This window comes from Perognathus longimembris, chromosome 14 (genome assembly GCF_023159225.1).
Source record: "Perognathus longimembris pacificus isolate PPM17 chromosome 14, ASM2315922v1, whole genome shotgun sequence".
NCBI classification, from domain to species: Eukaryota; Metazoa; Chordata; class Mammalia; order Rodentia; family Heteromyidae; genus Perognathus; species Perognathus longimembris.
Genome location: NC_063174.1, coordinates 29922652 through 29938420, shown reverse-complemented (window position 1 = coordinate 29938420; position 15769 = coordinate 29922652). Strand labels below are relative to the sequence as shown.

At 34.7% G+C, this 15769-nt stretch overlaps 1 protein-coding gene and 1 pseudogene across 1 annotated transcript in view; both read left to right on the top strand.

Moving 5' to 3' along the window:
* Window positions 1-15769, top strand: part of C14H14orf39 (chromosome 14 C14orf39 homolog) — a 36500-nt gene that overhangs the window by 16471 nt on the left and 4260 nt on the right. Inside the window, exons 10-15 of the mRNA XM_048361995.1 lie at window positions 542-615; window positions 4317-4384; window positions 5665-5669; window positions 9091-9152; window positions 11837-12012; window positions 13663-13798. Coding sequence (XP_048217952.1) covers window positions 542-615; window positions 4317-4384; window positions 5665-5669; window positions 9091-9152; window positions 11837-12012; window positions 13663-13798 — 521 coding nt within the window. The remainder of the gene's footprint in view (window positions 1-541; window positions 616-4316; window positions 4385-5664; window positions 5670-9090; window positions 9153-11836; window positions 12013-13662; window positions 13799-15769) is intronic.
* LOC125363685 lies at window positions 7347-7444 on the top strand (annotated as a pseudogene).

Genomic DNA, 15769 nt, shown 5'->3' with positions numbered 1-15769 from the left:
AGTTGAGATCTTGTATATTACCAGTATGTGTGATTTAAGTGGGAGCAGACTTGTGTTAATAGTATTTGTAACTTGGTCGCCAAAATGTGAAAATTATATTTCATTCCAGTGGGTCTGCAGATTAGACTACATGTTTTAGACTGACTACCTTGGATTGTCTGTTCGTTACATATCATTAATATCACTACTGTAAATCTTCTTTGGTTATTCATTAAAAGGATGTAGTTTTTTTCATTTAGTCTTTTCACATTAATAGTTATTATAATAACATATAGTGATGAATTGAGTAATTAAGTGAATTATATAATTTTATAATTCTGAATCTTAGATATTCATTTAGACCTGATTTTCTCAGGTACAAATTTAGAGTCAAACATTAGAGGTGAAGGCTGGGGTGTAGGTTCAGAGGAAGAATGCAAGCTTAGCATCTTATTCTCACCACCAAAAATGAAGAAAGCAAAAAGGAGGGAGGAAGGGAAAAATTGGAGGGAAAGATGGAAGGGTAGTTGGAGATCATGTTTGATTCTGTCTTCCGAATTAGATGAAGAAGAAAGTGCCATCAAACAGTCACAGATTGCCAATGTTGACTTCAGACAAAAAGAAAATGATATACAAGTAGGTATTTATTTTTTAACAGCACAAATATTTGCTCTCATTAAATGAAATAATGAATATTCTGCATCTGGGATACAGAAGTTGTATGTGTGTTAATTATATCAGTCATTAGTATAAACTCAAAGTCTAAAAATTTAACATTTGAATATGGAATTCTGAACCTACACTGTAACTAGTCCATTTTCTCTTAAAGTGAGAGAAAAGATGCTTTAACATACCAAACCCTGACATGACAACTTATACACAACTTTAGGTATTCACACACAGTCAGACCAGAGGATACCAGGTGAAGAAGCCAAAGGTGAAATTCCCCTAAACATTTAAAATACTGTTCATTGAAACATACTCTGGGAAATGAAAGCATGGGTTATTTATGTTGTTGTTGGTGTTTATGTGTGCTCTTTTTTTTCCCTTCTGCTTTTTTTGGGGGGGGGGGGTGGGGTGGATGCAAAAAGGGAGGGAGGAAAGGTAAACAAATGCAATCTGGTATTCAGTATATACTAGATGGAAAATGAACTATTTCACTGTGGGCAGGGACAGGAGGGCAAAAAAGGGGAAAAGTGAAGGAAAGGGTGACAGCATTCAAGAGAAATACATACATTCACTGAATTGTGAAATGGTGACTCTTCTGTATAACACCTAATAACAACAATAAAATAATATTCAAAACATACTAAGCCCTGTGCCTAGTAGACCAGAAACTTAGAGAAATCTCTGAAATTAGAAAGGAGGATTGATTTGAAGAAGGAAATTATCACCTGGGATATGCATATTCCACAAAGGAGAGATCCAGAGACAGTGATTAGGGTGATTGGTTAGGTATTTGGCTAATCATTGTTTCTTCCATATCCATTCTGCTTTTAGTCTGGTATGAGCAAGAGGAAGCAGGAGTTTGAGTGAGAAAGATGAGAGGCAGTTTTTGATACTTGTGAACTACAAGGAATTCACAACCAGAAAGTTAATTGCTGATTTTGTACATCTTTTTGTCCCTTTCTCCTCCCTGGAAACAGTTCAGAGGGAAATTTTTTGATGAGAAATATAATAAAAATATAACAAATTCACAGTTAATAATATAAGTGATAACTTATACATGATAAGGTTAACCAAAATAATTAATGACACTTAAGTCTAAATGAATATTAAGTATAAAATCTAAAATTCTGGTACTGAAAGTCTTGATTGTGTTAATTTGGAATGAGGAAAGGAAGATAAATGAAGAAAAAAAACTAAACTCTTGGGATCTGTGGGATGGAGCTGGGAAGGGAGAACACATGAATTCTGATTAATTTTATCCATTTGTGGAAAAATTCAAATGTTTGAACATGTGTTAAATATTTAAGGGTAACCATCAAAAGACAAAAGGAAGGCATAAAATTTAAGGCAGTAAAAAAAAAAAAAAGATAAAGCAAAGCAAATTAGGCCAATAAGAGAAGACTGGGAGAGGATAGAGCAATTATAAAGCATTGAAATAGAAAACAAGACCAGATGTATTTCTGATTCATAAATATGTGATTCAGTTAGTACCATCTTTAAAATATCCTTAGCTGTTTCACTTAAGGCAGGCACTCTACCACTTGAGCAGAATAGCTAGGATTACAGGTGTGAGCCGGTGTGAGCCACTGGTGCCCAGCTCCCATACATTTTTTTAAATTTTAAAGATTATTTTTTTGTCAGCTATAGGCTTTGAACTCAGGGTTTGTGTGCTGGCCCTGAGCTCTTTTGCTCAAGGCTAGTGCTCTACTACTTTGAATCACAACACCACTTCTGGTTTTCTGGTGATTAATTGGAGATAAAAGTCTCACGGACTTTCTTGCCCGGGCTGGCCTTGAACCATGATTCTCAGATCTCCGCCACCTGAGTAGCTAGAATTACATGTATGAGCTACCAGCACCCCATTTCCCATATGTTTTTAAATATTATCAAAGCACAGTGTGGTCTGGAAAAGACAAATTGATCAATTATCCAAATAAAGAACCTGTATAACAAAAGACACCAGCAAAAGTTAAAATGTGACAGAATGGGTGAACAATGTATAAAACATAAAAACATATAGAAATTCTTAAAAATTTATAGAGACAATAAAAAGGAAGCTAGAATCTTTTAAACTATGTTATCATTTCATTAGCCAGAACTTAGTCAGAGGACCACCTCTGTCTTCAGAAGTTGAGAAATACAGTTTATAAGAAAGTAATTAACAGGAAAGAAATGAAATCACTGAAATAAAAAGATTCTTGACCACAGGAGTATATCTACTTTCATCTATCACATTAACCAACATTCAAAAATCTCAGTATAGGGGCCGGGAATATGGCCTAGTGGCAAGAGTGCTTGCCTTCCATACATGAAGCCCTGGGTTAAATTCCCCAGCACCACATATACAGAAAATGGCCAGAAGTGGTGCTGTGGCTCAAGTGGCAGAGTGCTAGCCTTGAGCAAAAAGGAGCCAGGGACAGTGCTCAGCCCGAGTCAAGCCCAAGGACTGGCAAAAATAAAATAAAATAATAAAATAAAAAAATCTCAGTATAACTTTGTGAGGTTAAGTAGGACTGATTCACAATATTAGTAATAAAATGCAGATAACAAGCTTAATTCTAAGTTCTAAACTGTGTCAAGGAGACATATACAAACATGTATTGCTTAAAACATGGATCAAAGCAGTAACTGCATTTGTTCTTTAAGGGAAGGTGACACTTATTCTAAAAGGATAATAAAATGATAGATTACATTAATCTGTTTAACAAAAATGAAGATGAACTTTCCTTTTAAAACAAAGATACTTTCATTTTGAATTTAATAAAAAATTAGGGATTCTCCCAAATGAGTCAGGAAAAATGAAAGCTTGAAATAAAGCAGTGGTTTAGACAATATTAAACTAAAGTTAAAAGTGAAATACTAGTTCTTTCATATGTACATTAAAAAGAAAGCTCTGGCTTTAATTTGTTTTCCTTTCCTGTGTTCAGTTTGAGAGATTATAAAGGAAGGAAGAACATACAAATCAGACTGGACCAGACCAGGCCACATCTTTTCCACTTTTCTGTGAGGTAGAGATAAAAAATTGGAAGTTTGAGGCCATCCTCAGCAAAAACCTAGCAAGACTCCACTCTGCTACTTGAGCCACAGCTCCACTTCTGGCTTTTTGGTGGTTACTCGGAAGTAAGAATCTCATGGATTTCCCTGTCTGAACATGATTTGAACCCAAATCCTCAGGTCTCAGCCTCCCAAGTGGCTACAATTACAGGCATGAGCCACCTGCATCCAGCTATTTTTAATTTTTTAAAAATAGTTTTCCATTTTTGCCTGGGGCCAGGCTGTAGCTTGATGGTCTTTCCTGTGCCTCTCATGCAGGTAAAACTATAGGCACATGCCACCACATCCAGTCTGTTGGCTGAGTTGAGTATCTTGCTAACTTTTTGGCAGGACTAACTTCTTACGACAATCTTCTCGATCTCTACCTTCCAAGTAGGTGGAATAACAGATGTACACCACTCACTATTTCCAGCTAGCTTGAGAGTCTCTTTTTTTGTTTCTCAGAATTTGACTTAGTTTTGATTGTAGTAGTTTTAATAAATATTTGTAGTTGTTGATGTTGATAATGAGTGATGATAGAAGAATGAAATGTTAATATAATGAGAGAGCTCTGAGCAGCTGTGGTATATGCTTATTGTTTTATATAGCCAATTATAATGCTTAATTTCTTGCAGGTATTTTCTGACTCTGGTATGAGTGATATTACAGCTATTAAAAGTTCACAAAGTTGTTTGCAATTCAGGTAACTTTTAAAAATAAAATTCTTGAGGGGCTAAGGATATATCTCTGGTAAAGCAAATATGTTCCATATCCAACACAGAAAGAAAGGAAATGGAGAAAGAGAGAGAGAGAGACAGAGAGAGAGAGAAAGAAAGAGAAAGAGAGAGAGACAGAGACACGGAGAGACAGAGACAGGGTGGAAGAGGGGTGGGGGAGGTATGGTGGGAGGGAGGGAAGGAAAAAAGAAGGAGAGAGAAGGAAAGGAAGGAAGGAAGGGAAAGAAGGAAGAAGGGAGAGAGAGAGAGACAGACAAAAAGAGAGGGAGGGAGAGATGGAGGGAGGGAAAGGGGGAAAAGCAAGGGAAGGGGCCAGAAGGGAAGCAGAAGAAGGGGAGGGAAAGAAAGGGAGAGGAGAGGAGGAGAAGGGTAGGGGAGGAAAGAAAAGGCTTTAATTTCTGAAATGTTTAGTAAATACTAAGAAAATAATATAAAGTTATGCTTATTGTATTTGAGGTTAACTTTACAGAAAAAAGCAAGCTGTAATCAGTGGTTTGAAAAAGAAAACACAGCCATTTCAGGTATTTGCTTTTTATATTTTTCCTAAGAGTAAAAAATTGTGTGTGTGTGTGTGTGTGTGTGTGTGTGTGATTCAAATAAATTATTCGGGTGTTTTCATCTTTGGTTAATTGCCCACACAGGCCAAGCATTAAAGTATGCTTTTTTTTGGCTAGACCTGGGGCTTGAACTCAGGGCCTGAACATTGTCCCTGGCTTCTTTTTTCTCAAGGCTCGCACTCTACCACTTAAGCCATAGCACCACTTCTGGCTTTTTCTGTTTATGTGGTGCTGAGGAATCAAACCCAGGGCTTCATGCATGCTAGGCAAGCACTCTACCACTAAACTACATTCCCAGCCCTAAAGTACACTTTCTCCTTAATATAGTCCAAATGCATTTCCTTGTAGGAAATTTGGAAACCAAAAATATAAAGGAATCAAAATACCATCACACAGACATAGCTGATGCCCATACTTACTGGTACATATTCTTTTAGTCTATGCATACATATTTTTTGTTTCCACCCTGAATTTGAATCATATCTCATATAATTTTATATCCTTTGTGTTCCTACTTGACAAACTATTGAGCTTGTTTCTCTAGGTCATTAGTTTTATTTGTAGTAACTGTATGATGGTTTATTGTGTGAATATGCCATAATTTATTAAGCCACTTTCTCACATTGAATACTTGGTTGTTTCTAGGATATTTGTTTTGCTGTTATAAATATTGCTATACTCTTTTGCAGTAATGGTTAGTATTTTATCATCTTGGGCCATTTTCTCTGGAAAAAATCATAGAGGGCTCACAGAATATATGTGTGCATTTGATATCCCCAATTCAGCTAGCTATTAGAATTTTGATCCATCTTTGAAAATACTTTTTTCCTCTCCCTTCTTATATATATCATATGTACACATACATATGTATGTGTCTATATGTATATAAATACATGCAAGAATATGTATATGTGCCATATATGTATACCACACACATTTTGAAAATACATTAATACATAAAAGTTATCCCACATATTATGCTATATAAATATCTGCAAATTTTGTTTGATTACTGACTCTTATTTTGGAAATACCTCATTCTGAAAACATGAAAGTTTTGTAGATATATACATTTTCAGAATGGTCAATTTTTTGTTTCTTTCTGGTACTAGGACTTGAACTCAGGGCCTGCAATTCTCACTTGGCTTTTTTGCTCAAGTTTGGTACTTTACCACTTGAGCTATACTTCCACTTCTGGCTTTTTTGGTGGCAGATTGGAAATAAGATGTTTCTTCCTGGATTAACTTCAAACCATGTTCCTCAGATCACAGCCTCCTGCCTAGCTAGGATTACAGACATGAGCTACAAGTGCCTGACAGAATAGTCATATTCTTTCAGTGTTATTTTTTACTTCTATGGGATTCACCCACACAGATAAATAGTTTCCATGCTTTTTTTCTAGGTAAAACTACAATCTTACTTTTATAGGTAGGATGTATATTCTTATCTGTATGTTCTATCTGTTTATATCCTTTCTATATCCCAAGTTGAAAGTACTAGACAGGAGCAATATCTAATATCTAGGAACAATAAACCCTTAAAATAAAATGTTGGAAATGTATATAACTGGCATTGTTCTAGCTATTATTGAACACATGTAATGAAGACATATAATTACTTTGGAAGACAAAAAGATAACTTTCAGCAACCTCTGTACAATGTGATGAAATATGTGGTAAAAAGTGATAATTGTGACTCAAATGCAAAAGGCAAAAAAATGCAAAGGCTTTAGAAGATCACATAGAGAAACAGATGTATGACTTAAATATGGGAAAGGATTTTTAGAATCCTTTAAAGTTTCAAAAATTTTTTATCATTAATTGTAGAGGGATGGGAATATGGCCTAGTGGCAAGAGTGCTTGACTCGTATACATGAAGTCCTGGGTTCAATTCCTCAGTAACACATATATAGAAAAGGCCAGAAGTGGCACTGTGGCTCAAGTGGCTAGCCTTGAGCAAAAAGAAGCCAGGGACAGTTTTCAGGCCCTGGATTTAAGCCCCAGAACTGGCAAAAAAATAAAATAAAATAAAAAAATTTAAAAAGTAATTGTAGAAAGTCTTTACATAATTATAAGTCAGGTTATACGTATAATGTATCTTGGTCAAAAATCACCCTTTCCTTCATTCGCCCCAGTTTTTCCTCTCCCAATGGTTTGAAGTGTTTAAGAATTTTTAAATAATTGAAAAGCCTAGTTATAAGAGAAAAGTGATAAATTTAACTATATTAAAATTAAGAACTTTTTAAAGTCAAAAGAGTAGCTAAGGCGAGTCATCATGTCAAAAGATATATTTGCAATACATAAAACTTTCAAAAAGAGTAGTCTACATGATGTGAAAAGAACAGAATCAAGAAGAAAAAAAGATAGACTCAGTGCAGCAGCACATGGACTAAAATTGGGATGATGCAGAGATGATTAACATAGCCCCTGCACAAGAGTTATACAAATTCATGAAGCATTCCATATTTTTAAAAGATAATAATAGTGTAATAAAAAGAAGGAAAAGACAACCCAATTTGAAGCAATGTGCAAATATGAATAAGCAGTTTAAAAAGATAAGTATTTGTGGAAGATAAACATGAAAAGATGCTCAGCAACTCATGGAACTGTAAAAATGACAGTGAGATATTCTTACATATCTACTAGATTAGTAAAATGCAAAAGTATGACCATATTAAATATTAAAAAGTAGTACTATTGGGGCTGGGAATGTGGCTTATCAGTAGAGTGCTTGCCAGCATGCATGAAGCCCTGGGTTCCATTCCTCAGCACTGCGCTAGCCTTGAGCAAAAAGATTAGGAACAGTGCTCAGGCCCCGAGTGCAAGCCCCAGGACTGGCAAAAAAAAAAAGAAAAAGAAAAAGAAAAGAGTAATAGGGAACTATCCTTTATAAACAATTAAAGAATTGAAACCATACCTAAATTGTAATTGAACTCAGTAGTTTAGTCTTGTGAGATTAAATGATTTCTAGACTGGTTTGTTGTTAGAACAAAAACTAGCACAACTATCTGGTATTAGAAGATAGATAGCTGGGCATGGGTAGCTCATGCCTCTAATCCTAGCTACTCAGAAGGCTGAGATCTAAGGATTCTAGTTCAAAGCCAGCCCTGGCAGAAAAATCCATGATACTCTTATCTCCAATTAACCACCAGAAAACTGGAAGTGATGCTGTGGCTGAAGTGGTAAGAGAGCTAGCCTTGAGATAAAGAGCTCAGGGACAGCACCCAGGCCCCGCGACTGAAAAAAAATAGACCTACAGTATACTTCCTACTTCTACCTCTTAAGTACATATTTAGAGAAATATAGCTATATCCACACAAAGATATATCTAAGAGACTATTACAGTATTGTAATAACTTTAAAAGAAACATCAAAAATACTCATTTGCATTAGAATGCATAGAAAACATTTGACAAAATATCTTAATAAGAATGAGAAAATTGTTTATATTCAACAATATGTTTATATTCAACAATTTTACATGCATATTGCTAAATAAAAAGCAAGGCAATAAAAACATTTCATCTGATTGTTTTTTTTTTTTTTTTTTTGGCCAGTACTGGGCCTTGGACTCAGGGCCTGAGCACTGTCCCTGGCTTCCTTTTTGCTCAAGGCTAGCACTCTGCCACTTGAGCCACAGCGCCACTTCTGGCTGTTTTCTGTATATGTGGTGCTGGGGAATCGAACCTAGGGCCTCATGTATACGAGGCAAGCTCTCTTGCCACTAGGCCATATCCCCAGCCCTCATCTGATATTTTTAAATGGAAAAATAAGGTAATAATTTTTATAGTTTATCATATACAAGTTAGGAAATGAATATCATGAAGTCAGATAGGGATTACTTTGAGGAAGGAGGATATGGAGAATTTGAGACCTTTTGTAGTGTTCACGATGCTTGATTTCCTCATCTGAGTGGTGGTCACGAGTGTTCTTTTTATAATTTTGTTTGTTAAGCTATAAATATGTTTTGTTCTTTTATTTGTATTTATTGTGTTGAATCATATGAAATTGCCCTTTTTGTAGGTTAAAAGTTAAATATTGGCAACTTCATACTTAAACATTTATATTTTACAATAAAATTGAAAAAGAACAACCTTTTTTTTTCTTATATAACAGATGCAGAATGTGGAGATAAAGGTACAGTAAGACAATTGAGAGAATCAAACTGTACTTCACAAGTAAGTCAAACATTTGATTTCTAAGTAAAATATTGTAATTTTATACTGGTTCCATTTTAAACTTTTATTTATTTATTTATTTATTTTATTTTTTTTTTTGGCCAGTCCTGGGCCTTGCACTCAGGGCCTGAGCACTGTCCCTGGCTTCTTCCCGCTCAAGGCTAGCACTCTGCCACTTGAGCCACAGCGCCGCTTCTGGCCGTTTTTCTGTATATGTGGTGCTGGGGAATCGAACCTAGGGCCTCGTGTATCCGAGGCAGGCACTCTTGCCACTAGGCTATATCCCCAGCCCTAAACTTATATTTAGCACAGTGAGATTTATGTTAGCTGTTATTTGGTTGATAATCAGAATTCTAGAGAGATACAGGTTCTATTTTTCAGATTAAAAAATGAAGCCATAGAAGTTTATATAAAAATACAAAAATTAGGGCTGGGATACTGTAGCTCAGTGGCAAAGCGCTTGCCTAGCAAGTGCAACGTCCTGGGTTCGATCCCCAGTACCAAAAAAGAAAAACCACACAAAAAAATACAGTTAAAAAATACAAAAATTATTATTGATAACATATATTGGTGCCACAACTACATTATAATTGAAAGAAAATTTGTTTAATAAGACTGAATGATTTGCTACTGCAATTCAAGAACAGTTGTTGCTATAAAAGTATCTTGAAAAAGTATTTTTGAATATTAGAAAATGTTAATGATGATACATATTGACAATTCTCCTATATCAAGTTTACCATAGCTAATTGGGGTTAAAACAAGTCCAATTACGTGATTAAAAAATTGCTGTAAGGAAATACAGGTAAAAGGCACATTTTTGGGGTGAGGAATGTAGCTTAGTGGTAGAGTGCTTGCCTAGCTAGCATGCATGAAGCTCTGGGTTCTATTCCTCAGTATCACATAAACAGATAAGGCCGGAAATGGCTCAAGTGGTAGAGTGCTAGCCTTGAGCCAAAAGAAGCTCAGGGACAGTGCCCAGAACTGGCCAAAAAAAAAAAAGGCACATTAAAATTTTTTTGACAGATTCAAAAATTTTTGTAAAAGAATTTATTGTAGTGTGTATCTGAGAAATAACATCTCTGGCCTACAAAATCATAAACAAGAAAATTGTTATTTCCGTTCTCAATATTTATGGAAAAGGTAGTATAAAAGAGAAAAAAAAAAGGACAGGGACATCATTTGTGTTAGTAGCTTTCTGCTAACTGTTATCTGAAATAATAGCTATCTAGGATAACCAACTATGAAGAGAAAAGATTTGTCTTGGTTCACAGTTTTAGAGCTTGTGGTAGATGTTGTGCAAAACTGCTCACATCATGGATAGAAAGTGAAAAAAAGAGGAAGTGACTACTAAGGTGCCATAATCCCCTTCCATTACATACTTCCCCCATCCTTCCAATGACCTAAAGATAATCTTGCTAAAGTTTCCATTATCTGAATATAGTTCCAAGCTGGCACTCAAGCTTTTAACACTTGGGTCTTTGAGGAAGAATATTCCAGATGCAGACTCTAACATGAACCAAATGAGAGCAGAATTGCTTAAATACTTTCCCCTTTCAAGTTCATAGACAATTCTTCAGAAGGCAATGTTGTAATTTTAAAGAAAACTACTCTTAAGTATTTCTCCTCAATTTCAGTATGCTCAGGATGCCAGTCCCGGCTTGAACTCAGGGCCTAAGCACTGTCCCTGTCTTCTTTTTGCTCAAGGCTAGCACTCTACCAGTTGAGTCACACCGCCACTTCTGGCTTTTTCTACATATGTGGTGCTGAGGGATTGAACCCAGGCTTCATGCATGCAAGGCAAGCACTTTACCATTAGGCCCTGACCACTGGCTGTTTTTAGATGAGAATAAGGAACATGAGAGCCAGGAAGAAAACAAAAATTAAAGATAACTAGCTTTTAAAAAAATATGTATATTTAGTAACAGTTCACTAATTATTTTTAATTTACTTATTTTATCTGTGAAATGATCATATTAATATGATGATTTCCTGGAAGGACTTGGAAAAAGTTATACTAAGTGAAGTGAGCCAGACCCAAAGAAACATGGACTCTATGGCCTCCCTTATTGGGAATAATTAGTACAGGTTTAGGCAAGCCATAGCAGAGCATCACAAGGCCCAATAGCTATACCCTTAGAAACACATAAGATGATGCTAAGTGAAATGAACTCCATGTTATGGAAACAAGTGATATATCACAGTTGTAACTACTTTCAACGTCCTATGTGTATGTGTAGTTTCTATTATTGATAATGTTTTGTATCACCTTCCTATGTTTGTACCTACACTATCTCTGTAATCTTATCTGAGTATATTGGAAACCATGTTTACTGGTATTGGAAGTAGGAAATTCAAAGGGAATACCAAATTCGAGAGACACAGGGTAAAAAAAGAGAAATAACTACAAAAGCAATACTTGCAAAACTGTTTGGTGTAAGTGAACTGAACACCTGGGGGGGGAGGGAAAGGGGGGGAGGGAGGGGGGCATGAGGGACAAGGCAACAAACAGTACAAGAAATGTATCCAATGCCCAACGTATGATACTGTAACCTCTCTGTACGTCAGTTTGATAATAAAAATTTGAGAAAAAAATATGATGATTTCCTACCTTGTATATTTTGTGTCATTTTATTAATATAGTAACATTTATTACTAAAGTTTTCTGTTACTTTGAATTGCAGGCAACATGTACAGAACAGTTTGAAAAGCCAATAGAAAATACTAGTGACAAAGTAGAAGAAAGGGCTGAAATGTTTTCACAAAATCCTGAAACTCCTATATTTTTAAGAAATGAAGCTGTAAAGACACCTGAATCTTTGGGGAAAATACAGATTCCAAAAAGTCCCTTGTTTGAAATGTAAGGTTTTAAGTACTATTTATAATTAAATTATCTCTCTGCTGAGTTATATAACTCTTGTACGGGGCTTATTATGAAATGAATGCAAAGGAGAGAGGCTAGTATAATGAAATTCCATATAGACACTCCTCTGAACAATTTTTAATGTTTTAGTGTTTCATAACAAAACATTTTTCCTGAAGCATTTATTTAATTGAAGATATGTAGATTCTGAGTATTTATTCCATATGGTAGTATATAGATATAAGATTTTCCAAAGAATGAGAAAATTATGAAAAAATTAAAAAGGTCAAGCCAAAGATCTACTGTCATTTGTGGAAGATTATGGATTTAATATTCATTAATGTTCTAGCAGTTATTTTCCATATGTTGTGGTGTCTGAAGCAAGACTTGCCATTCTGTTAGGCATAAATATCTAACACAAATATTTAACTGTAAAATACAGACTTGTGGTTTGTAGCCAAGAAAGTAGTGCTGCAATTAACCTTTTTTATTTAGTTCGGTCTCTTCTTTAACATTGAACCATGAGTTTCTCCTAAGACACATGTCAAATAGACTTTATTTCATCAGGAATCACTCCCCTGTGTTCTATATCTGTATTTTGAACTACTAGTAAGAATTTTATATATTAATATCATGGGTGTTGACATACACAGCATGTTCAAAGTATAAATCATCACATTTGAAATCTGTGAATGTTATATGCTAAAACCTCTCTTCATGGATGAGAAAATTATAATCTGGAAAGTTAATATATATGTAAATACACATATAAAAGTATATTAGGTGCTAAAGATTGAACCCAGTACCTCTTGCCTGCCAAATACTTACTCTACTCATGTGCTACAATCTCAGCTCTTACTATATTTTAAAAACACTTAAGCAACAGTATGTGCAAGTCACTATTCTAGACACTTTATAAATAATACTTATTTACAGTTCATAACAACTATTTAAATTGTAGGCATGTTATCTTCATTTTCTAGATGTGAGAGTAGAATCTACTGATAAAACTAGTCAGTGTTATAGTTGTGATTTTAAACCTAGACAATTTTGGACATAAAATCCTTATTTCTAATTACTGTGTTATATACCGTCTTGTCTAATTCTTCTCAGATCATTTTATAGTTAAACTCCTTTAAATAGCATTATTTAATGTCTGCCTTCTCTGTAAGACACATCTTGTGACTGGCTTTTGAGATCTGGAAGACAATGTCAAGGTTAAGTGTTCAGACTTTGAATCTGAATTGTTGCATTCAAATTTCAACTCTAGTACTTCTTTTCCATATATCATTTAGCCATTCTTTCTTCCAAATTCTTGTACTGTAAAATGAAAGTTAGAACAGTGGTACCTACCTATCTCACTGAGTTATTGTGTAGAATAAGTTATTCTTATGAAAGTACCTGATTGAATTGTGCCTGATAGTATATTCTCAGAAAGTATTCTTATTATCCTCAAGTTGAATTTTCTACATTATTTTCCACCCAAACCATCTTTTTCCCATAGGTTTGTCACTTTAGTAGCTACTTGCTATTTTTTCTGCTATACTAGTTTTTATCTCTATGCCACTACTTATGGTACTTAACAGTCTGCATTGTTCCAAAATAGCTTTTTAATATTCTAATAACTTCTTAATTTCTCTGTAACAGAAATAGAAATACAGTACCTGAAGGTCAAACACAGAAATCTCCTGGATTTTCATTTATTACAAGTTTTGCTACTAGATCACCAGGATTGAATTTATTTGACTCCTCTGTATTTGATTCAGAAAACTCATCAGATCAGGTAAAGATATGAGTCAAAGTTTTATTTCTGAAAATTGTACACCGGAGCTTAATATAATTTTAATTGTTTAGTACCAAACTATTTTGGGACTAAAATAAAACCAATTGTTTAAAAAATCTTAATATAGACCTGAAATGTAGATTAGTAGTAGAGTGTTTGCCTAGCACAGGTGAGGACTTGGATTTGATACCCAACACTGTGAAAATAAAACAGAACAACAAAAATCCTCAAAATAGGGATGATTTTTGTTGGGGGGGGGGCTTGAATTCAGGGTCTGGGTGCTGTCTCTGAACTCTTTTGCTCAGGGCTTTTCTACCACTTTGAGACACAGTGCCACTTCTGGTTTTTGAGTGGTTAATTGGAGATAAGAGTCTTATGGGGACTTTTCTGCCCCATTGGCTTCAAACTGTGATCCTCACATCTCAGCCTTCTGAATAATTAGGATTACAGGTGTGAGCCACTGATGCCCAGCTAAAATCGAGATGATTTAATTTGTAGTTTTAAATTAATTTGACTTTATAATTAATGTCTTTAACTTCTAAGCAAACTACATATTATCAATTAACCTAAAATGCTGTCATAAGTTGGTCTTTTCAACTATATATGTGTACCTTGCAACACTATCATTGGTTAGTTTTAAAAGATAAATAATTCTTGGGCTGGAAGTGTGGCTCTTATGGTAAGTTGAACACTACCCTAACAACTACAAGGTCCTGAGTTCAAACCTCAATATTGCCCCTTCCCCAGAAAACAATTTCCTCCTAATATTTCTACTGTGCATTGACATAAATCATGATAGATTATTTCTGTATTTAGTGAGTACATTAAAAAGTTAAGATATGCTGTTAGTAAGAGTAGAGAAATACTGTGTAGTGGTTGAAACTAGACTATGAAGTCAGATAATAACTTGGATATGTTTTGCATGTGGTATTTGAAGTAGAGAAGCTCTGTTTCCTTATCTGTAAAATGGAAATAATAATTTTTATGATAGGGTTTGTATTAAATGAATTTATATACATAAAACACCTTTTTTTTTTTTTGCCAGTCCTGGGCCTTGGACTCAGGGCCTGAGCACTGTCCCTGGTTTCTTTTTGTTCACGGCTAGCACTCTGCCACTTGAGCCACAGCGCCACTTCTGGCCATTTTCTGTATATGTGATGCTGGGGAATTGAACCCAGGGCTTCAAGTATATGAGGCAAGCGCTCTTGCCACTAGGCCATATCCCCAGCCCATACATAAAACATCTTGGAAAGTACCAACCACTTAATAATGCTATAGAAGTAGTAGTATAATGAAAGTATTCTTATTATTGCTCATTTAGGTATTTTTATGTAGATTAAAAGTTTTAACTGCTTTGTCATCCTACAGTAAATGGTTGAAACTTTTTTTTCAAGAAATGATATAGTACATTTCATATATTGCAGGTCTTCAACTTTTGCCTCAATTTTTATTTAAGTGCTTATTTGAAAAACTACTGAAGTAAATTCCTAGAAAGAATGGACTAGTGATGAAGAAAATAACAATGACTAAATTCTCATTTATAGCTATAACAAATGTACATAATGTAATAGGAAATGTGCGTTTTAAATAAAGAAAACTACAAAACCACAGAAGAATTATTGAATACATAGATATATGAATGCATATTTAGGAAGACTATGTTGTAAAAATGAATTCATTTTCAGGTAGTTAATGAATGTATTTAGAAGAATAGCAAATTTATATTTAATGTTTTTTTTGGCAGTGGTAGAGCTAGGGAAAGAGACTGACCAAATAAGAAAATGTTCAAAAGTAAAACATAATAAATTAAGATAAAATTCTATTTTAAAAAAGTAACAGCAAAGGAAAAAAAAAAACTTTAGCCAGACATAGTAGCTCATGCCTATAATCCTAGCTAATGGGTAATCTGAAATCAAGAGGATTGCAATTTTTGCTAGCCTAGGAGAAAAGTTCATGATACACTTTCCCAAC